The 23,751-nt window shown below is 41.6% G+C and overlaps 1 protein-coding gene across 3 annotated transcripts in view; it reads right to left on the bottom strand.

Annotated features, from left to right (window-relative positions):
- Positions 1-13,779: 13,779 nt before the first annotated feature.
- C8H1orf21 (chromosome 8 C1orf21 homolog) overlaps positions 13,780-23,751 on the bottom strand; it is a 194,406-nt gene continuing 184,434 nt past the window's right edge. For all 3 annotated transcript variants that reach the window (XM_077825121.1, XM_077825120.1, XM_077825122.1), the window contains one exon: positions 13,780-14,540. In XM_077825121.1, coding sequence (XP_077681247.1) covers positions 14,502-14,540 — 39 coding nt within the window. In that variant the 3' untranslated portion in view covers positions 13,780-14,501. The remainder of the gene's footprint in view (positions 14,541-23,751) is intronic.

The following is a 23,751-nucleotide window of genomic DNA, read 5'->3' as shown; positions in this document are numbered from 1 at the left end:
GGGTTCTGGTGGTGGGTAAGTCTGGGGGGAAAGGGCAGCAAGGCCTCCGGCAGTGGGAGAGGGTATATTTCTCCTGCAGCTGGGTGCATGCTGTATGCAGGCCAAAGCCCGGGTAGACAAACACATGCTAGCACTGCTCAAGCTAACATGCTAAAAATAGCAGTGTAGATATTGCCGGATGAGCTAGCCACCCGAGCACAAGCCTGCCTGACCCTGTGGATCCGTACTCCAGTTGCTAGCCTGAGCCGTCTTGCCGCAATGTCTACACTGCTATTTTTGGTGCATGAGCTTGAGCAGCTACTGCAAATCTGTCTACCTGGACTTGGAGGCAAGGTCCCAGCTGTAATGTAGACGTACCCTAAGAGGGGTGGAAAAAAGAGTTGGGAAGGCACTGGTGGTGTGGGAGAGAGGTCGGAAGGAAGGGCACAGAAGAATCTGGTGGGATGTGAAAGTGAGGGGGACAGGGAGGGCTCAGAGGGCTGGGAGAGTCTTGACTGGAAGTGTGGGGCTTTAACTGGGCATCAGATAGCTTCAGCTTCAATTCACTCTTGTTCCAAGGCTTCAGGTTCTCCTCCAATTCCCACTGAGCCAGGGAGTTCTGCCAGCCTCATTGCAGCCCCTGGCCTCTCTGCTGATTCTTTCCCCCAAGCATCTTCCTGCCCTGGTCTCACAACTGCCTCTTGCTTAAGAGTTTCTGCAGCCTTCCTCTATGGGGCTGTGCCATGACTCAAGCAGGCTTCTCCAGCCCACTAGTCTTTAGGGTCCAGCCCCATTCCACACATCCTCCCTTGGTCCTTGGATTTCCCCTTGATTACAGGGCCCGATAGGCCTCCTTCTTGGGGCTGGGCTGTGATTCAGGCAGGCTTCCTCAGCCCACCAGTCTGCCTTCTGGTTCCCATCCCTGGGTGCATTTCTCCTGACTTGATGCTCCCCTATAATTCTGCTTTCCTGGCAGTCTGCCCTCTCCCTCTTAATCTTTCTGGAAGTGTCACCTAACAGCGCAGTTTTATCACCTTAAAGAGGTAGCTACCTTTCTCAGCTGGTCTGCTGCTCTCTTGAATACTTGCTTCCTTAAAGGGATCATGTCATGGAGCAGGTCCACTACCTCTTACAGGAGTGAGACCACCATGTTACAGTGTATCACTTTCAACAAACTCACTACCAGTAGTACAAATACCACAGCTGGGGAATCTTTGGCCCAGAAGCAGGGCACTTTCAGGGAAGGGGCCTTGATTGTTGTATCCACTTCACCTTTGGTCTGTCAAAGCTCAGGTTTGCTGCTGTTCAAACTATTCTGCAAAGACTAACTGCATGCCCAGGGAGTCTCAGGTTTAGAGAGGGGTGGGGCAAATAGTCATTATGGGGATGCACACCATAGAAATGTGTATTATGCATATAAAACGTGCACATTAATACACAAATGCACACAGTCTACATGAAAGCCTCACTGACTGGTGAGACCACAGCATTATTATTATTATTAACCTCTTAAAGAAATGTCCATGTTACAGATGCTATAGAATAGATTGGTCCTCTAAGAGAGCAGGAAAAATAACACTTTGGGCCCCGTGATCAGTGAAGAAGCAGAGCTAACTGATGCTGTTAGTAGGACAGGAAAAGCTCAAAAGCATTTGAGCATCAGGTTTCTTTTTAACTTGCATTTAATTTACTCCTTGGTAACCGTGTACATTAAGCAGTAGGAAGCTTTCCTTATTGTAAAGGCCCAATGTGTCAACCAAGCAGATTGAGATGAATCATCTCTAACTCCAAATCAAAATGACAGATAATTATTGTTTTATAAACTTGCTAAAATTAAAATATAAGCTGAGATTTGAATGTTTATCATAAAACTAATTTTTATATTATAACTGCGACAGCTTTTGGAGCTCAAATTTGCCTTTTTGGTGCTCAATTTCTCAGCTCGTTCTTATTTATAGTGGAGACTATAACTCAGATTTTAAAATATTTATTTTCATTTGTAACAAGTGCCCATCCATTACTTTGGGCACTTTTACAATGACTAAAATGCACACTCTAAAAAAACCCCAACCCATTATGTGTAATATTACAGACTGCCTACATTCCTTTATAATGAATTATTGTTTTGTATTACAGCAGTATCTACTGGCCCCACATGATATCAGAAGCCAGTTGTGCTCGTCAGCACACACAGTCCCTGCCTCAAAGAGTTTATATTATCTAAACAAAGAAGTGTTTTTATCCCCATTTTGCAGATAGGGAACTGAGGCATAGGAAGATTACTAGGCTTTGGCTCAAAGACACGCAATCAGTCTATGACAGGAATTAGACTCAGACCTTCTGAATTTCAGTCCAGTGCTGTGGTGGGGTGGACTAGGTCCCGAGGTCCCCTGCTAGAGGCCTCATGGCCCTGCCTCACCCCACCCCAGAAAAGAGCAGAGGAGAAGTCCTCCAGGTGGCCTAGAGCAGGAGCAGCCAATCAGGGGCCAGGAGGGCTATAGAAAAAGCAGCAGCAGAGACAGAGCAGTCAGTTGCTGCCTGGAGCTAGAAGAGAGAGGACCAGATTCCTGGCTGGCTGAAAGAGCAGCAGGACCATGGATAGCTCAGTGTGCGCAGGCCTGAGCCCAGGCAGGCACATGCCATTGACCACGGCGGCACTCGCGAGAGATTGGTACCACTCCATTCCAAAAGCTAAGAAACAGCAGGCTCACACTCGACCAGAAGGGGACTTTCACAAGAGGTGGGTGCCAACCCTATTACTAGTGCCTTAACCATAAGATGATCCTTCTTCTCTGAAAGGAATCAGAAACCATGTTTAGTTTCTGGATAGTCTCAAGATATAACTGCACATTGACCACATGGTGGTATTTTAGTCTTAAGGTGGCAATGACATGACTCATTATAACGAGACCACATCCAAAAGAAACTGTCGCACTTGTCTTGCCAGGTGGGGAAAAGGGGGATAAAAATAAAAAAGGTTCCAGCTGCTACTGGAACAGCAAGTAGCTACCTTGGATCTAACAAGACCACAAAACTACAAACCAGCATCATAAAATGGTGGCTTCTTAGCCTTAATTAGGGTTGTCAATATAATCCTCACCAATTCTTTCCAGTTGCACCCCACCAACCAACCTCACCTTGGTCGTATCTAGATTGAGCCTTTGCCACCCTCATCTAATGCCAAATCTCAGACACATATTGATAGATTTGAAAATTCAAACACTACTGAAAATATTTGCAGAGGTGGGGAGCGGTGGGGAATAAAGGATAAGACAGACCAGATGATATATTAAAAGCAAACCCAGATGGATTCTCTTCTCTTCCTGCAAAAAACAGATTTTTCTTCCATATAAACCTGGATTTTTAAAGCAGGGATATTTAGCAAACTGAAATGACAAGCAGTGAAAACTATCAAAACATTCCCCATCAAGAATGCTATTTGCATGGCCGAGAATTATTAGATCCCTGGACGTTCTCCCAAGTCACCTTTCTAAAGTTAAGTTCTTTATAAAGGACCTGATCCAAAACCCAGTGAAATCAATGAGACTTCCCACTGGATCAGGCCCCAAGAGACTAATCCTGCAAGGTTTACACCCGTGTAAATAAACTCAGTGGGACATGAAGAGGGCATGTGAGATCGATTCCCATTTCATAGTTCCTTGGCCCTAATTCTGTACATTTGGAACCAGAGCAGCAATATTACTAGCCCATTATTAGCCAATTGTACGATCCGGTTTCTAATACAAGCTGCTCTGGCCAAAAGCTGTAAACTACTTGCAGTTTTCAGTAAAATCTGTCCACCCACCATCCAACCATCTGTCCTAGGTGTTTCAAAAGTACTGCACAAGATTGCCCTGCAGTGAAATATTCAAAGCTAATTGCAAAAAGTGAATCCTTCCGACAGATTCTTATGGCATTGCATTACCCATTCATCTCCACACAGGATTGTCTGGAGAAAGGAAATTTGCCAAATAGCCAACATTCCCTTTAAGTCTGGGGAAACCTACCACATTACAGGGAGCACATTGTCAACAGCCAGGATTGCACGTAGTACTTCTGCCCTCCTCTCTTTCCTCTGCAAAATGTAGAGCTTCCCATTAATCTTTACCGAGTTTCAAAGGTAGCCCAGATATATCAATATAAACCTCTACACCATGGCAGTTCCCAGTGGGATTCTTAGAAAACAATGTATTTGGGCATCAGCCTCAGTGGGGAGGTGGTACAGGATAAATGGTGGTGCACAAGATACCGGTTATGGATGGTTCCACAGCCAAGTAACCAGTTCAGTTTGTGGGAGGGTAAGGCTGATTTGACTAAAATGGAAGATTGTTGAAGTCTCTCTGCAGAATTATTTGTTGCAGATAAAGTTCCATGGTTATATTTTAGTACTTGTGTACAACACACACCCTATATTCAACACCTTGAACGAAATGGAGGTGTTCTATGGGGGGTTATGAGAACTGTCAGCTGTTTTCGAAAATATCTATATTTAGTCTCTAAGGTGCCACAAATACTCCATTTCTTTTTGCGAATACGGACTAACACGGCTGCTACTCTGAAACCTATATTTAAATGTGTAATTTTACTGATTTTAATGCTCGCAGAGTGTACTAGACGGAGAGTGCTAGACAACGCGGATTACTACATAGAATGGGTACACAGCATTGGCATGGCAGTATGTATGGACACAAGGTTCACAAACATGACCCCACTCATCCAGTGTGCCTCAATCAGTATTTCACACTAGTTCAGTCCATGGCCTCTTTGCTGAAAGTACGACAGAGAAATAGAAGCAGTAACAGCACTGGATCTTGTGATATGCACCTCTCTCCCTTAGGGAACTCTGGAATTGACATTGAGCTCATTTTCGCCACCGAACAGCTATCAGATGGAAACAACTTTGGGGGCATTTGAGCTAATGATTTACACGTGAGACTCCATGTTCTGTGACCAATACCCACGCCACAGTGTTCCACAAAGGGTCATTTACCACGGCGTAACAAGGGCCCAGATGGTGCTCGTGCATGAATAGGTGAGGGCCCCCCTCCCCATTTCCAAATCTAAAATGTTGCTTATTTACAGAGAGAAGAAATTGATTCTGACCAGAGGCCACTCAGCAAAGTGCCATACATATCCCAGAATGCCCCCTCTACCACCCCACAAACACAGACCCCTGAATGAACCTCCAACCCCACATATACCCTTCCTCCACCAGCCCCCACTTATACTGACAGTTCCCACACACATCCCAGCAGCCCTGACACACATCCCACTCACTGCAGCCTCCAACACCTTAGCCCTATCAACCACAGCTCCCAACATCCCCCCTCACCCCAACTCCCCACGTTCCCCCCACCTTTAAACAAGTACCCTCACTCGCCCCCAACTCTCACCCCACAGCCTTCCAATACTCCCCAACTCACCCCATAGCCCACCAACAACTCGCCCTGCAGACTTTCATCTATCGTCCTGGGGCCTCCTGGTTACTCACCACTCCTGTCCTGGGTTAGGGTGGCTCCTCCTGATCCCAGTGCTGCAATGGTCACCCTGCACTCACATAGCATGGGCAAATTTGAGTGATGAACAGCATTGCACGCCTGGCACATAGGGTCACAGCGCCACTCTGGTTTGGCCTGGCTGCCCCCTCTCTCATGACAGGGGAGTGGCCAGGCCAAACCTGAGTGGTGCTGCAATCCCACACGCCTGGTCACAATGCCACTCAAATTTGACTCAGCCACTCCTCCATCTGACAGAGGACCAGCAAAGCCAAATTTGAGTGAGCAGTGTTGGTACCCCATGCATGAGATGAAGGGCTGGAGGGACACTCTGTCTGGTTGGGCCCCGGCACAGCTGCACCTCTATAGCTATGCCAAGTGTCTATCCTCCCTCCTTGTATAAATTATTTCTTCCCCAGAAACAACGGAGTTAATAATACATATTCCATAAGTGTTCACATTTTTAATGGAAACAAGTAGCAAATGCAAGCAGAGTAGGACATATTCATTTAACAGTTCCTCAGTTTCCTGTGTCACTATAAAACACAGAGAAGCCAGGTATGCTGGGTCCCTACCTGGTATTTCTTGCATGACACAAACGGAATACTCTGAACTGTTATGGGGAAGAGACCCTCCCCCACTCTCGAGGGGGCACTAGGGCCAGGTGGTGTCTTCTCCCATGTTCCCCATGCCATGCCGGCTTGGCAGCCAGCTGCAAGGAGGAGCCAGCCAGTATGACCAGAAACAGCCAAAGTAGGGCCCGGAGGGGCCTGGGGAAAAAGGGGCCCAGATAGGGCCACTTTTCCTCCCCACCCCCACTCTGGGAACACTAGGACCCAGGGTGGTATCTCTCAGCCCCAACATGCGGGCTTGGGAGACAGCTGCAAAGAGAAACCAGCCATGGAGTCCAGCAGCCAAAGCAGGGACCGTTGGTCCACGCCTTTGAGTTTTGAAAGCAGCTGGATGTCAACAGCAATGACGGTGTCTGTTTGGGGAAGAGGGCTATGTGGGATGTCTCTGGCTATGGGCCTAGGTCCCTTTACTAGTAGTAGTACTTTCCTAGGTTTGTGTTATCTCATCTTCTTACCTCTGCTGCCTTCAGACTCTTGTCGCTATAATTTGTATATCTATTTTTAACACATTGCCCATTATTGTAGCATCCAGGCACTGCCATAGTAGTTAGGCACTACCCTATCCAGTTTACTAGCTCTATATAATGGCACTGAAGTTACAGGAACACTTCCATAACACTGTGTTCCATCAGTCAAGGTGAGATACAACCTAAAGAGTGATTTCCAATCTCCCTTCAAGAGCACTACAGTTCAGAGCAGCTGGAAAAGTACTACCACAGAGAAACAAAGGCCTGGGAATGAACTTGACGAGCTTTCAGCTCAAGCATAGGAGGAGGCTGGAGCAAATATGAGACCTGCAGCCCAGAACCAAGGAAACTGACAACAGGCTACACAATGGAAACAACAACAGTAATCAAGGGTGCTGAGCTGTGGCATCTGACATCTGTTTTTGCAGGATTTTAAAAACCTTTGACAGGCTCAGTCACTACAACCTGTGCCAGCAACTGGATTATGCTTCCAGGTTTCTAGAGAAACCTAGTCCAGGTGCCCAGTGTTTGAATGAGTTGGATGATCCCCGCTCTCCTGTCCTCTGAGGAGAAAGAGAAAAGCACTGACCTAGAGTGTATTTTTCAAACTAAGTAGATTTTCATTACTCGAGACAGAGCTTTGGTCAAATTCTGTTCTAAGTTATATGAAGTTAAAGTGTATGTAAAAGCCGAGTAACTTCTCTGGAATCAATGAGATTGAAATTTACTTGAATGTGAAAGAGAAGAATTTGTTTCTGTGACTCTGGGCTAGAACAGAATTTTCCTCCAAGCCCCATTAAAATTTGGGCATTTTCAACATCCCTCAACTGTCAGTATCACAGAATAACACAAAAACATCACATGCAAGACTCAAGCTTCCCTTGAGATAGAACAGTTACTACAGAAGAACATTAGTAAGTCTTAATGACAAAGCAATACTATGCATATTTAAATTTAAGCATGAGATGCTTGACTTCATTCAAGAGTTAGGACAAAAATGTACATTTGGGGTTGTTGGCTTTGCCTGCTGTGACCTCACCATGCAGTCTACATGTTTTGAATTGTTGTAGTCAGCACTGCAAAGATCTGGTGATGTCAAACACATACAGAAATAACCTCATGCCATTCATTTGAAAAGACCAGTTATGGGTCTTACCAGGGTTAATCATAAGATTCTGTTTAAAAGCTTTAGCACTGGATTGGGACTCAGGAGACCTGTGTTCTATTGTCGACTCCGCCACTGGACTGCTAGGTGACCTTAGATAAGTCACTTCACCTCCTAGTACCTCAGTTTCCCCATCTGTAAAACAAGGGTAATGACGCTGACCTACTTTGTAAAGTGCTTTGAGATCTACAGACGAAAAGCATGATAGAAGAGCACTATATATAAGGTATTATTATTAACATGATGATTTTGCATGTGGGAGCAAATGCAACACTTCTTGCTTCAGGGGCTTAGAGCACCATAGGTAAATTTATTATAAGCTGAGAGGAACCAGTGCCATCTGACATTGTGCAGTGATTAGGAAATACATCCAGGTAACAAACAAAGCGCAACTGGACAATAAATCTTTTTCTCATGTTATTTTCTCAACATTCAAAATCTAGAGGCTTTAAAATTAGGCAACATGAGCGATACAAAGAACAAAGTTGTCTATTCTATTTTTTAACAGGATGCTGTTAAGAAGTCATCTTTCTTCTCCCCATCTCCCACTAACTCACGTGCTATAACTTGACAAGGGTCACTAATTCTGTAGCCCTTGTAAGCCTGGTTCTGTAGCCATAAGGAGAACACTGCAGCCATCCCAAGAATGCCAACTGCAGTACTCTGACAAGGAGATCATGGAACTTAGCGACTGAAAAGACCCATCAGACCACCCCCATCACAAATGTAGGATACAGTCAGATCCCCTCATCAGCTATTAGACATATGTAAGAAAGCTCTGAGGTCTTCCCACCTTTCCACTTAGCCACAATCCTACTAAGAAAGCAACTGTGGAAACTATCTTGTTAGCTCCTTTAATTGGCTGAGCAGTCAGTGAAGACCAATACGTGGCATTCCTGATGCTCAGAGTGAAAAAGCTGATCCTGCAATGCCCCTTAGAACTCACTGGCTTGGGCAACGAGTCTACATACTAAAACCAGATTTTCTCCACATGGCAGTGCAAAGCTGCAACACTAAGGCTGGGCCAAAGTTTACCTTTCAATATACCTGCATATATTGCACTAGAAACTGAGACGGAACACTGGCAGAAATGAAGATTGAAAAGCCTCACAAGACAAGCACACATGCAGCATCTCCGTGTCTCTATTTTTTCTCCCATGTAAGTGGCAAAGATATTAAAATATGTTAGGGTTGCCAACCCTCCAGGATTGTTCTGGAGTCTCCAGGAATTAAAGATTAACCTTGAATTAAAGATTAAGTCATGTGATGAAACATCCAGGAATATGTCCAACCAAAATTGGCAACCCCAGTGCCAGATGTCCACAAAACAGAGCTGATCCAAGATTCCCTTCAATGACCAATTCAAGACAATACCCAAGATTAAGGTTTTACAAGTGTGATACTCTCCCGCCAGTCATGTACCTTTAGTTTAACATTCAGCGATACTCTGATTTCAGAGGTCAACTTATACGCACATTGTATTAGTGTTTACTTCACAAGGATGCTGGTTAAACCAAGACATGAGGATATTGCTGGAAGAAAATCTTTCACTTAAACAGAAATACATACATAAAAATCCTGACTTGCAGCTTCTTGTCCATGTTCTCAGTGCAGCCCCAGGCAATTTATTTCTTCAGCTTCAATGGCATATTTGCTGTACAAAGCACAGTTCAATCTTGTGCACGCTGAAGAGTTGCTTCTGTTCTGGAGATGCAAATAAAAACCTATTTCCCAAAATTCTGCATGAGAGAAAAGGCTACAGGTGGGGGGTTGTTGCCATGTGAAGGCCTAAAGAGAGCTGGAAAAAATGGGTCATAGCTTAGTCTCAAGAGATAGAGAGTACAACTTCAATGGTTAAATAAAAATAAAACCCTTTAATCAGCACTATAAAAAGAGGTCTGTGGTCAAAGCAGCCCTCCCCTTCATGAGACATTCTCAGTAGGAAAGTGCTGCTTCCCCAAACCTCCCTTGGAGAAGGTTATCTGCTTGATGAGAAATCATCCCCAGCTGCAGTCTGCCTCATTCATTCAGTGACTGCCAACAGCTGGAGGCCTTCTCTTGCCTAGGGAGAGAAATTTAACCCTTTCACTTCTCAGCACCTGATATCAAATATCCCCCTTCTAGACCCTTTGAAGGTTGAGCTTTGCCTTTGCCAAACTCTTCTCCGCACCCCACACTCCCCTTTGTGTCTGAATAAAGTACAATAATGGTGAAATTCTCACCACGACCAAAGGGGGCTCTGAAAAGGACAAACCAGTCCCATCAGTCCCTCCTGTTCTCTGTAGTCTCTGGCAGCATCCACTAGTGGCACTCTGCCTTTGTGCTCACACTACTACACAGAGAACTCAGCACAGTTCTGCCAGGGGTTATGTAGTGAACACACGCCAATGGTGCCAGACTGTCTTTTCAGTGTCTCTTAATGCTCTTCAAAAGTTTGATATTTTATTTACCTAATGATCCAGAGTATAGAAATAAATGCCCTTATAAAATGCTAATGGCCTTTATGGTGACCAGCCCAAACACTTATCATAGTGATATTGTTTTCTATTAATAGGTTATGAAATTCCTTCCCCATCCCACACATTGCACAAACCTGCAGGATGCCTGCGGGGTTATGGCCAGGATTTGGTCCTTAATGAAGATCAATTATGACAATTTATGTGAGTATTTATCAGGGCTCTGTGGGTGGAAAAGAAAATTAAAATGACGCAGATTCAAACACAAAGCCCTTTAACGCAGGCTCTGTACAGAGAACCAGAATTTCACCCTAAGCTTCCAAGGTAAAGGCACCTTATTAACAGTACACTTTGACCTAGAATCACTTTCTTGATGCTTCTTGCGTAACATGCCTTGAAAAACCCATTTAAAAATAATCAGCAGCACATATGGTGTGTACAGTTAAATTCCCCCTACCCCCAAATGTATTTGATCAGTGTAAAAGTATCTTTGAGGTACAAGTTGAGAAGAGATAAATTTTAAATCTACAGTAATATGCTTATATTATTATAGACCTTTAGCAGAGGAGGACTGGCACTATATGTTTAGATTTCTAGCAAAATCTGATAGGTCTTTGTCAAAGGAAATAAAATAAACCTGATTAAAAATATGATTTAGCTGAAGAGCTTAACACTTCTGCTTTTGGTACCTGCAAGTTCTTCCTCCTACGAACACCAATAAATAAATTAAATACTATTTTTCACCAATGGCAAAACAGAACAGGCATTTAGTTAAGATCTCACTCCTAGGCATTTTCAACTTAAAGGAGGTCCAGTTGTTCATTGCCCACTTTCCAGGATATTACTTCCAGCCAGCTGTATGCACTCTCCCCACTTGTTCTGCTGAAGTTCTCTCAGTACCTCACTGATCAAATCTTCAAGAAACATTCCAATGGAGTCCTCTTGCTTTGCCAAACAAAGCAGACAGCTGTCAGTGGTTCAGGTGTAGAGAGAAGGATGTCAAAACAGAACCTTAAATGTTCAGAAGCCATCTTATTTCTCAGAACTCTGTCTGACACTGGAGATTAGAAAAAGAGAGAGACTTTTCCTATTTTTTTTGTTGTTTCAGGAAACGGAGTTTCTTTCCTTTTATGTCGACAGCAGAACTCTGCTTTTTCATGTTGAAAAGGATAAGACAGCTAGTTAAATGACCAGGCAATAGCCAAAGTCAGAGCACAGAAAACTGTCAAGGAAAAATTCGCTTTTTGCATGGTTATGTAGTGGCTGTAAAGGCTGTCAATGATAACAAATATTGCGATGGTCCAGGATTTGTTAACTAGATGTCAACAACAGGACTAATAAAATTCTCAATTCTATTCACACTGAAATACACAATAAAATTGGTAAAGTAACTATGAATCTTGTTGACAATCCCTCCACACCCATTGGCAGTCTGCTGCAGTCTTGAATTCCACAAAGAGCAACTGGCAGCTATTAATTTCCCTCCAAATTCTCCTCCCAACACTTCCTTCCCCTCACTACTGCAACCACCAATACAACCGCCCACCCAAGCATTTGTTGCTGTTGTCACTTGAACGCAGCAATACGCAAGTCAGGTTATAATTTACACAAAGACTTAAAACACTAGCTGCTTAATAGTACAGTCACATTAGACACATGAGAAGGGTCAGGTATGTTTTTTCTTCCTTCATAAGACTTACAACAGTATACAACAGCAACCAACTTTGTTTTTAGCATTATAAACAACTATACATTTTTATTTACATTTAGTATTAGCATGCTGAAAGTAACTCCATACTGACGGAGGCTGATATATTTAAGGACCGCTGTACATGTGTTTTTCAACACAGAACTTGCATGGCAAGAAACATTTATCACATGGAAAATATTAACTATATTTGAAAAGAAAGGGCTCAATCCTGCAACCCTTCATAATTCTCTTGAAGCCACTGAGATTTAACCTTGTAAGGATTGCTCGCATGAGTACGGCTTGCAAAACCAGGCCCCGAGTTGTATAAGGAATTAAAATGAGTATTCCTGATTCGGATGGCTACCTTACTGAGAGATGACACCACTCATGAAATAAGATCAGTACTACAGGGGCACAGTCACAGTGTAGGAGAACACAAACCAGTTTCTATCATGCTTCAACTTCAGGAGAAACCAGGACAATCCTGATAAAAAATGATGTGACACCTGGACCACAGATGAGAAAATGTAGCTTCTGGTCAGCTTGGGATATGCTATGCCACAAAATAAATACGATTAAATTGTTAAAATCAGTTGATAAAACTGAATGAAGATCTGGGAAACTGGAATTCTCCTGCAAGTTTCAGCCACAAGCAGATAAAAATCCATGCAATCTGGTAGAATCCCTGTCTGTTAGGGCAGTTGTTCCTGGAATCTTACCATGAAAAATATTAGCTGCTTCTTGGTAACTTTGTGCCCTATCCTGTGATGTACTGAGCACTCAACTCTCAGTACTGTTGATAGCAGGCTGAGATGCCTTCAGCAGATGGCAGGATTTAGGACTTAAAAAAAAAAAGAAAAGAAAAACGTCAGATTGATATAGCAGTCTTGCTAAAGCCTTCTGACATATTACTCTTGCAGTACACATCTAGAACCAGTCCTGTGTGAAGATGAAATGTAAAAAGTATTAATATACTATGTTGACTATTCAAGAGTGCACATGTGGTGGAATAGCTGAATCTACCTCATTGCTTTTTATCTCTGCCCTCTAGTCGGAAAAAGTCTGGGGGAAAAATGAGGAAGTGGGGAGAGAGGGAGAGAGAGCAGGGAAAAGTTTGAGGGTCGAGTTGTACACCATTCAAGCAATAGTATAGCATCAATTGCTCCACTATGACATAATTTCAAAACAGTACAAAGCCTTTTCATACTGATTGTTAACTCTACCCTTAGCATCACTGCATTCTGTTGCTGGAGATCTCTTTAATCATTGACCCTCCACAAATTCCAATACTCAGGGTTCATAACTTTAGACATGATTTTCAAATGTGAATAGTTGAAAATAATGGCCCTTTAAGATGCCTCAAATTGGGCATCCAAAAATGGAAGCACCTAAAATCAGTAGTCATTGGAAAATCTTGTCTTGACTATATCTCAAAATCCACAGTATGTTCCACATATATAACCTAACAAAACAGCACTGAAACAAACTTAATACAGAAACCTCTGTGTCCTGGTATCACATTTACAAAAACAATCTCTTCTTGGTGTGGTCATCTTTTGCGGTTACACACTGCCATATAAAGATAAAGACAGGCACAGTTACCTAACTACTTTAAAAGAATAAATACAAAACGTGTTTTTCCCTCCTTTAGGATTATTTTTACTCTTGACAATATTTGTTAAAAATATTACATCTGTCTGTAAGAAGATAATATCCTCCTTTGCATAATAGGGAAAAATAAACTCTACGGAACACACAACAGACATTCCAAATTGGCACGTAGGTGCTTTAAAGTGTTAGCATCTTGGAGTTGTAACTGTAGAGGGCTGTGTTTGCCTTCCCACGTCCCCCAGACTCATAAAGGGTGGAACTGTATGAATGTTAAAAGACAAGAATACATAAAAACAGTAAATGTTTATTTTCTTAGAAAAAAGGGATTCAAATGATTGTGATCACACTTCCATTTGCGTTCAGAAAAGCCAATACGGTAAGCTTAGTCCTTGATTAAGATACCTATTAAATGAAACTTTTCCCCCTTTAAAATACAAATTTCTGCTCCTGCATCACTTCCAGTATTTGTGTGATAACATGCTTTTAACGGACAATAATTTCTCAACTTCTTCCCAGTAGAGAAACAAGGCCTGTCATGGCAAAACACATCCCATCTCCAAAGGCTGAAATCACCAGTAATACTAAGTACTCCAGCCCATCTGTGGACTGACAAACAGCTTGAGGATTTCTTAGAAGCTTGAATGTTCAGTTATGGAAGTTTTGTAAAACACTACCTCATCTGAAAGAAAATAGGCCAGCAACCTTAGTAAAATCAACAGCGTCTTTCAGATTAAATTTAAGGATTTCCTGCATACCTGGACACAGATAAGTGAAAAGTTGCAACAAGTTTTAACTAGCAGCAACAAACACAGTTCCATACGAGTTCTTAGCAATATTCCTTTATCTGTTGTTTTAAAAAACGCTGTAATTGAATGGAGCATACAACGTGGAAATGATCTTCTTTTGCTATGTAGTGCTGCTCACTCTAGAAGACTTCCAAAAGATTTTGACCAGGTTGTAATCTATTTACACAGTAGTATTCCTGTTTTGATTGGCAGAATTGGCACTATGTGATATCCTCCTCTTCTGAACAGTAATCACGACCCTTTAAAAAGAAACACACACACAAATGAACAATTCAAGAGAGAGAGAATGAAAAGCAAATAAGTAATTGGAAACATTGGGTAAGATGACTGAGGTTTACAGGGAAGTACACACACCTTTCATCCACATATCGCAGCAGATTCTATTCACTGATTTACAAAGATAGTTTACACACAGATGCATCTAAATAGATGCAGAGATGTAGATCCACCACTAGAATACAGCAACCTATGGAGTGCAAGGCAGCAGCCATTATAATAGAATAAGCAAAATAAGACAACCATTTTGGGAATAGAAAAATGAAGAGGAATACTTTATCTATTAAAAGCAACAAGGGATTTTTATATGAGCAAAATACATCCATATTGAAATTAAACCAGGACAATGAGATTAATACCCTAAAGCTTGTGAAAAGTTTCAGAGAATCCTTACTGACCAGGTGAGTTACATTTTATGTCTCATCTGAAATATGAGACTTCCAGTAGTACAGTTCCCCTGTTCATCAAGATCACGGATACTTGAGGGGATTCCGCTTAGTATCCTTATTAAACTCTTCAATGTAACTAAAGGCCTGCTGAGCAACACAGACACTTTCCAAGTGGCCAAACTGCACTGCATAGTAGAGACTGCCATTCTATCTCACCCGTATAAATACAGAAAGATTTATAAATGCTATAAAACACTTCTAATGCCACAAAACTACTCTACATCAACGGCCAGACTGTGCCAAGCCCTGCATGGGTGCACTGAGGATGCAAAGAACCTCACTTAATCGGTGCCACCATGAAGGGGTTAGACACAATGTATTCCCCTTAGTGCAAGGTCTATGCAATGCAGTACCCTCACCACTAAGGTGCCACAAGTACTCCATTTTAAAGTAATTATTGCCTGGTGTGGCAGTCGGCTCAGATGCCTGATCTACTTTTAAAGCATTCTGTCAGCTTTCTGATTCCAATTAGCTTGCATAGGCAACAAACACACTTGAAAGAGAGGGAGTGAAAGTGCTGGCTGAAATACCAGGGATACTTCCCACATTTCCCTGAAGTGTGATATGTAGATATTTTACACATGATCCCTTAAAGCAACTAGCAGGAGGAGACTTCAGCCGAACATACTAATTGAGTTACAAAGCGAAAACAAGGCCCTATTTGAATTAATATAAACAGCCATCTCAGCACTGCACTGCATCGTCACACCAGTGCTTTCACATTAAAAAGCTTCAAATCGCAATATGGATTCATTTCTCAGTTTAACTTCAAATAGAGCAGTGAGGAGGAATGGCCTTGAACAGACCCACCAGCTCTCAAGAAGAAGAGGGAGCAGTCTAGTTTGAAGACAAATAGCAGTTTTATTTACTTAAGTTTGTAATAGGCTCCTTCCCTCTCCCCATATCTTTAGGGTGGGATAAAATTGAATTATTTGTAATAAAGGTTTCCACTAAAGACAAACCAGTTAGTAGTTTTCACACAAGTTAGAAGGTTCAGTTAAAGTCTAGTTTTTAACCCAGTACTAGACTGAAAACTGCCTGGTCTGTGCCAATATTTTACCTCAAGTGCACCAACTTGAATTAACACCACACTTTTTTTCCCTAATGAAGAAACAGCCTAAGACTAAGGCCAGGTCTCTGCTATAGAATTCTGTTGGTCGGGGTGTGAAGAGTTGAGATCCAAGACCAATTAGGCTGCGGGTGGCAGCAGTGTAGATGTTGTAGTTGTATTGGTAACTTGTTTTGCTTGAGGGGGCTGGAATAAGCCACACCAGCAAAAGCATGGTTTTGCCAGCATAAGATGTATCCACACGAGGAGTGCTTCACTAATACAATATACCGGTATAGCTACACCGTTATAGTGAGTGCTCCAAGGATAGACATGGCTTAAGGCAATTCAAATGTGACTCTTTGCTTGTACAAACCACACAGGGCTCAGCCTTGCAAAGCACTGAGCACTCTGTTGCAGATGCAGCAAAACACTTCCACACATGCTTAACTTTAAACAAGTGAGTAGTCCCACTTAACTCAACGGTATTACTCATGTTAAAATTTAGCATGTGCTTAAGTACATTTGCAAGTGTGTAAGCAGTCCTAATGGGCCTAGAAAGGACCCACTGTGCGCAGTGCTTTGCAAAGATCAAGTCCACAGTCAGATAGTTACTTGTTATATTTAAAATGAAAAACGACAGATATACCGGGACGAGGGGGAGTGAGGGAAAGAAGAGGTGACTCTTCCTTGAAGCTGGTGTGTGTGACAGCCACCCTTCATTCAGGACAAATGCAAGAAGCAGTTATGCTCCTTTTGGAGTAAGATAGATGAAACACTAAGAGCCACCAGCCAAAGTGCCAGGCCGCATGCGAGGTTGGTCAGGAGTTGAGCTATACAGGCAGAGGGATTTCACTAGTGTCTGAATGCAAATGCAGAGAGCTACGTATTGTTTGATGGGGGTGTGTGTGATTGTGAGAGAAGCTGACAGAAAGATCACAGAAGCAGCCATAGATGATAACAGAAAGCCAAGAGCAGCCAGAGAAGCACCTGCAGTGTTACCCTGGGAGAAAGCTAAGGATATATCTACACAGCAAAGGAAGGTATGATTATAGCACAGGTGGGCTTGCTGCCTGACTACATACCCATGGTCTCCAGCAAGCTTGTACTCAGGTGACTAGCCTGCACTGCCTACCCACACTACGATCACACCTTCATTTGCTGTGTACAAATAGACTGAGACACAGAGTTTTCTGGTCTGAGCATTGGCTAGAAAAGGAGGCTTGGAATAGTTTCCTGACACAATATCTCCTGCTGTTCGATTCCTACTGTACTCAGGGAAACAGAACTTTGTGTGCACTATTTGTAAATACACTGGATGAAATCCATCTCTCTTTCTAACCAGAACAACCCACAAGACCCTGAATATTGGCTAACTGCTTGGGTCAAAAGGGGTAACATTCTTATAATTATGATAGCCAGTTTAATATAATAAGCAGAAGTTTTAAAATGCTCCCACTAAAGATTATCAAGATCAAGTAAAAATATAAGAGGAGGGAAAAAATAGTCCAGGTAATTTCCAGTATACACCACTTTTTTGGCCTCTCAGTTCTTATTTTTCTAGGATCACCTGCACCGCAAAAATACTTTAATACAAGTCTGTGAGTGTAAGGGGAAAAAAGAGTTGGCATGCAGCTCTCTTCAACAGCTCACATGCAGGGGATAATAAAAAGTTAGTAGCTGGGTTCCCCTCCCCCCTTTTTGCTGCATCTTGAAACTGCAAGTATTCTGTATGTTTTATGATATCCTTTATACACAAAAAAACTTCATTCTGTTGTTCTAGATGACAGACTGATAAATTCTCATGGCAGGAATACTGAAGCCTTCTCAGTTAAACGGCTTTTTGTGCAGCTGACAGAGTTCTACACAGAAAAACAAAAAAGGGTATCTAAGGAGACACTGCTTCCACTATCACTCCAAAGTTTGGCACCAGAATCCTTTAGCTGGAACCCAAAGCAAATAAAGGGGAAGGAGGAAGAGGACTGCTGGCCTGATGGGGTGAAATGAATTGCACCAAACAGTCCTTTTTTCTGCTATCACTAAAAGGGCTGGCTCTACATAGTGGCCTCTTTCAGAATAGATCCCAAAGCTGGGAAATATTAAAGTGGTTCTTAACGGTGGGAACTCTTTTAATCAATCTGTTTTTGTTTACAGTGTTCATGAAAGGGTGGGAAGAAATTGCTAAGAGGAGGCACAAAATAAATGTACACTGAGTTAATTTTTTCATTTCTTATTCTTGTAAGGTAAATCAATGGATGCATTAAGAGCAATCCACTTTACTAATGAGTTTTAGTCTAAAACTCCTGCACTCACATATGTTTCAGTTAGCAAATTCCTTATTTCTAATGGCACGCTTTACACACCGTACAAGAGACTGCTTTATGTTGCCGATTGGGTATCATGCCCACAGTTTTACTAATGAGATCTACTGAGTCATTACCATAGAATGACTGTTTGGTGGCCTATGCCAATGGAAGTTGATGGTCTTAAATCCAATTCCCAATGCACAGGTATAAACATCAAAAAACACTGTTGAGAACAGTTCCATTGTGGGCAGTCTTCAGCAGAGAAGACAAAGATTGAATTCTTAGAGAGACCTAGCTTCCCTCGAATCCCAGAGGTGATCCCTCTAGATTGGGGTGAAGCACATTGCTGTAGCACTGTGCAGAAGTCTGCCTTGTAAGTGTGTTTTGTGGAGAGAGGTCTTCAATGTCTAGGGCTGTCAATCTGGCATTTCTTAAGAGCAACAAAGTCACTTATAAAATATTTATTTAAGTGGAAAGGGAACAAAAGATTCACATGTATAAATAAAAGTGTGTGTTCAGAAGATATTAAAAGATTCAACAACAGGTTGTTAACTCCTTTTGGAGCAGGGCCGAAGTCAAGTGGCAACAGAAGATGTGTCATTATTTAATCAGTTATATACCAAAATGAGGGAACAAAGGCTTTAAAAATATTGTGGAACTGTAAAATCCTCTACTGCTTCTCTCTAAAATGTTAGGTCTTCAATGAAAAAGTCAGCTCTAGAAATTGTTTACACTCTAAGTTTTCTGAACGAGAGTAGTTACACTGATATAACAAACGTGTAGTGTAGGTATCTCACACTGGTATAAGAAGTGATTTGCCCTAGTCTGCACTACGGTTTTATATTGATGAAACTACAATTGGTGAAAAAAATCCCCAGCACAGACCAGACATTAGTTGTTAGGTATGTAATTATATCTCATAGCATTGATGTTTTTGCTCTAGGAGGATGTTAAATGTGCCTACAGATTGAGATAGAAACAATAATAATTTATAAATAAAATATTGACTATAATGAAGATAATTTGGTTTCTCATTTTAATACTATGCTTCATACTTGTGATGCTAGGGTAAAGCAATCATTTTTCAGAATCTGGTTAAAATAGTAATGCTTGATGGCCATTTGTCAGGATTTGTCTTTTACCACCAAACACTTTAATTAGGGCAATTCTGAATATATTCCACTTCCGATCCTTTTTAAATCATCATTATGATTATATAATAATTGCACTGTGGTAGGACCTATGAACCCCAGATAGGGATCAAGGCCCCATTGTACTAGAAGCACATGCACATCCATAATAAGAAGATAGTCCCTGTTCCAAACAATTTGCAATCTAAAGCCCCGAGCCTGCAAAGACTTATGGCACATGGTTAACTTTGTACTGTGACTAGTCCTACTGGCGCTAAAGGGATTACTCAGTAAAGATAAACATGTGTCCTAAAACCTTTGTATGAACAGGACCCAAGTAAATTTTGGGTTTCTCTTTCCTGTTCAGTTATATGCTGGATTATGGGGGAGCACAGATTGGAATATTTTTTAAGCAGAATATGAAAATTTTTTTCTTCATCACCAGCTCTCAGTGATCTTGATTACCATGTTGTGCTTCACAGCAATTCTTTGTTAATTCAAATATAATTTTGCTCCTTGCATTGCTCCATCACATGCATTTTTACAACCCTGATTCATCTCAGAACAGCATGAGCTGAGGTACCTGCTTCATTATACTGAGTGACACCTGAGGATATTGCATCAAAATTATTCTGCATCAAAACTGTGTGTTTGTACAGGGAGTCTCTGCCTCCTACAAGAATGTATCTCTATTTTCCTTGGAGGTTTTACAGTGGGTGCCATTTAAAAAATGGCCATTTAACATCTCAACAATAACACAATGTTGCAGCCAATGCCCATTTCTGTGACAATTTTGAGATCATTTAAATTTCACCCCCAACTCCTCTTCAGGCATATGTTTAAAATTGCTCTGGTTGATTCTGCTGTATTCTCTCTCTAACAAAATTAATCAGCTTCAGAAAACCATCATCTGTCTATAATGACTCTGAGTACTGCTCTTCTTTTTATTCTCTTCTCTTTTGTTGCTTTCCCTATCTTGGGTTTCTGAAGATAATATTTATGCCTTGATTTCTAAGGTCAAGCTAATTACTTGTCCCTCTGACCCAATTCCCTCTAATTTACTCCAGGGGTTCTTTCCTCAGGCTTAACTGATGCTATTATAAATTCTTCACTCTCCAATGGGAAGTTTTTATGTGATTTCAGGCATGCTTTGGTGAGCACTTTTAACAAGTGCTGTCACTGGATTAAGCTATTGTTAACTATCTGCCTCTCATTCTCTCTCACTTCTTCCCTTTGTTTTTGAACTCCTTGTATGTGTGTGTCCTATTTTAAAGCCTGTGACTACATTCACAGTAGTTCCATGCCAGCATGAAAATTTCATGAGACAGGGACTGCAGCTACTAGCAGCCAGTAGGAGTATTTCTGACCCAACCTTCTCTCAGGCCTTGCTTTTCTGCACCTGCCGACTCCCTATTCCCCTTACTGTTCTTCCTCACTAGCTACTTTATGTATCTAGTATTTGCATCAAGCAGGAACTGAAGCCACTATCTGGTGTACCTGCTCTACAGTGGTCCAACCAGCAGTACCACAGGGCTGAGCAAGTCCCATGGCACTATTGCTTTCTCTAGATTTCTATGCTCACAGAAGGGGAAACCATTGTCATGGAATCCCCAGAACTCTGTTTACTAAATAGTTAAAATTAACTTCAACTGCATGAGCTGAGGGATTTTTTTCATTCTGCTGCTCTACTAAAAAAGCACCACTAGAATTGCTTAATGATCTGTTGTCAGTTAAACTGTTTCCAGTACTATGGATCATTCAACACTATTTCAGTGCTGATCATCCTGAAGTTTCCACATGGCTTAATGCTTGTTTGATTTCCACTGTATACCTTTCATTTTTTTCTGAATCAAGGACCAAATTCTGGTGCCACTGAAGTTACTGGCAAAACTCCCATTGAACCTAGTGAGACCCAGGATGCAGCCACAACAAATGGCTCAGGCTTTTGATGGTATGCTCTAAATGTGTTGATATAACTCAGAATTCAGTACTGGGTCCTTTGCTTTCTTCATTTAATATTTACTTACTCCTCGGGTGTTCTGAGTCAGATGGTTTTCATCATCATAACTACACTGATATCCATTTCTATGATTCCTCTTCAGTCTTTTCTACCAAGGACAGATACTCAGAGAAATAACAGATGTCTCCATCTGGATGCCTCACAATGGTGGGTTTTTTTAAAATTATATAGATATATATTTTACACTGAGCTCCAACAGACACTTTTGTTGTTGGGAATGACAGTCTGTGCTCTACCTTTGGGTCACATTTTGTGGAAGTTAATTCAGCTCTACTGTCCCAGTACCAAGTATAGCTCTATTGTCCTAGTGTTCCCCCAGGATCTTGGGTATTGGTTTTTTGACATTGACTCTTCCCACATTCCATCTTATACTGGTTCTCTAAGTTATCTCTCACTGCCATTTGTTTGACCTCAGGGATTGACAAATATTTCATACTTTCAGCTGTTAAAACATCAGTCCTTGCTCTTGTAATTTCATGTTTGGATTGCAGCATTACTGTTTTAACCAGTCTTCCTACTCATTCAGTTGTCATCTTCTTTCTTCTCCCCATGCAGTTTAAAATACATGTTTAACTTCCTCCATTCTTCATAGTGTTCACATTATAACATCTGGGTTATTTACTCAACTGCATTAGCTGACCAACAGCCTTAGGGGTTTACATTTAAGTTCAGAGGTATTATCTTATTTAAAATTATTCACTTTATAGGTTCGATTAGCAGTCTTAGATAATTCCAATCTCCATCCCTGTCTCCACTACAAATACAAGGGTGTCTGGGGATGCAGTTATGTCATGACTTAGTTTTGTAGTGGAGATGGAACTTTCACTGCATTTTGTAACAAGCCTGACTGCCCTGCACCTTTAAGAGGGGGTGGAGTCAGCTACTGCAAAAGGGGGGTGGGGGTGGAGTCGGCTACTGCAAAAGGGTCAGCGTGGTCGCTGACTCATCCCCTGGGAATGAGAGGTTTAAAAGGGGCAGCCCTGTGCCTTAGCCCTCCCTTTTGCACAGAGCAGGCTAGAAAAGGTATACAGTGACCAGATAAATGGCTTGGAAAAGGACTTAAAAAGAGGTGTTCAGTAAAGGAGTGAAAGGGTGGGGGCGTTTGGGGATTCCTATGATTGGGAGCCAACCCCCATTATTATAGCCCACCATAACCCTCCTATGGGCCAATCCCAGTGCCTCCTCCCAGTTCAATTTCGTGGCATGCTGGTCCACTTCAAACATAGTCAAGTAATTCACTCAGTATTTTTCAAATCAGATTTATAACATTTTTTTCAGTTTCTTTTAATTGCATGTTTTATTATTGTCCTGTATTTTCCTTTAAAATGGACTGAAAGTGCTATATAACAAAACCAATCTTTTTTTCCCATCATCTTATTTTCCCATCCATTTTGCATTGTTGGCAGATACTCAGAGAACTACATTTCTGACAAATATTTACTAAAAACAAAAGGTCTTTTAAAGAAGAGTAAAAATTGAAAGAGCATTTCCTCAGACCAATGAACTCCTCAAAAACACAAATATAGGGTTTCGCTGTACAGTAATCCCTGCCAGTCTTCTTGAGTTGTCACTGGTTTGAAAAGCAAGAGAGAATTTTCTTTATTCAGTTTTACCAAATAAAATTGTAACTTCTGACTTATAAATGATTTCCTGGCCCTTGGGATAATAAATTACTATCAGGAGCACTGGAGACATCCATAAAGGTATGAGAAGATGATTCTGCCCATCAGAGAGAACAAAGAGTCAACAACCCCCTTCTAAGTTCTTTGTCTGGTGAATTGTGTCTATTGTTCTCCTGAAACAAATCCAGCAAATGAAGAACAACATGAACCCACACACAGACAAATTCATTGGAATGAGTTCACTCTGTAGGGAAGATACTGTAGTAAAGGACATTTTAAAAGGTGTATCTACTGTTTAACTGCCAAATTTTAATATTATGAAGGATCATAAACTACAAGCAATAAGTGTTTAAATATTTATTAGGTCAACATGCTTATCAGGGCTAGAAGCAGCTGCAATGTGGATGAACAGGACAGTTTATTTTTCAATCCTTGATGGGGTATGTCACAGATTAAAATAAAACCATGCTCCTTGTTTGATTAAATATTCAGGAAACAGAGTACTGAGATGAGAAAGCACTTATAATGAACCTATAAACACTACTTTGTTCAGAGAACTCTTCTGTCAAATAGTCCAGTCACAAAAATTGCACCTTTTC

This window comes from Eretmochelys imbricata, chromosome 8, assembly GCF_965152235.1.
Source record: "Eretmochelys imbricata isolate rEreImb1 chromosome 8, rEreImb1.hap1, whole genome shotgun sequence".
In the NCBI taxonomy this organism is placed as follows: Eukaryota; Metazoa; Chordata; order Testudines; family Cheloniidae; genus Eretmochelys; species Eretmochelys imbricata.
Note: the sequence above shows the minus strand (reverse complement) of the source record. Positions and strands in the feature narration are given on the sequence as shown.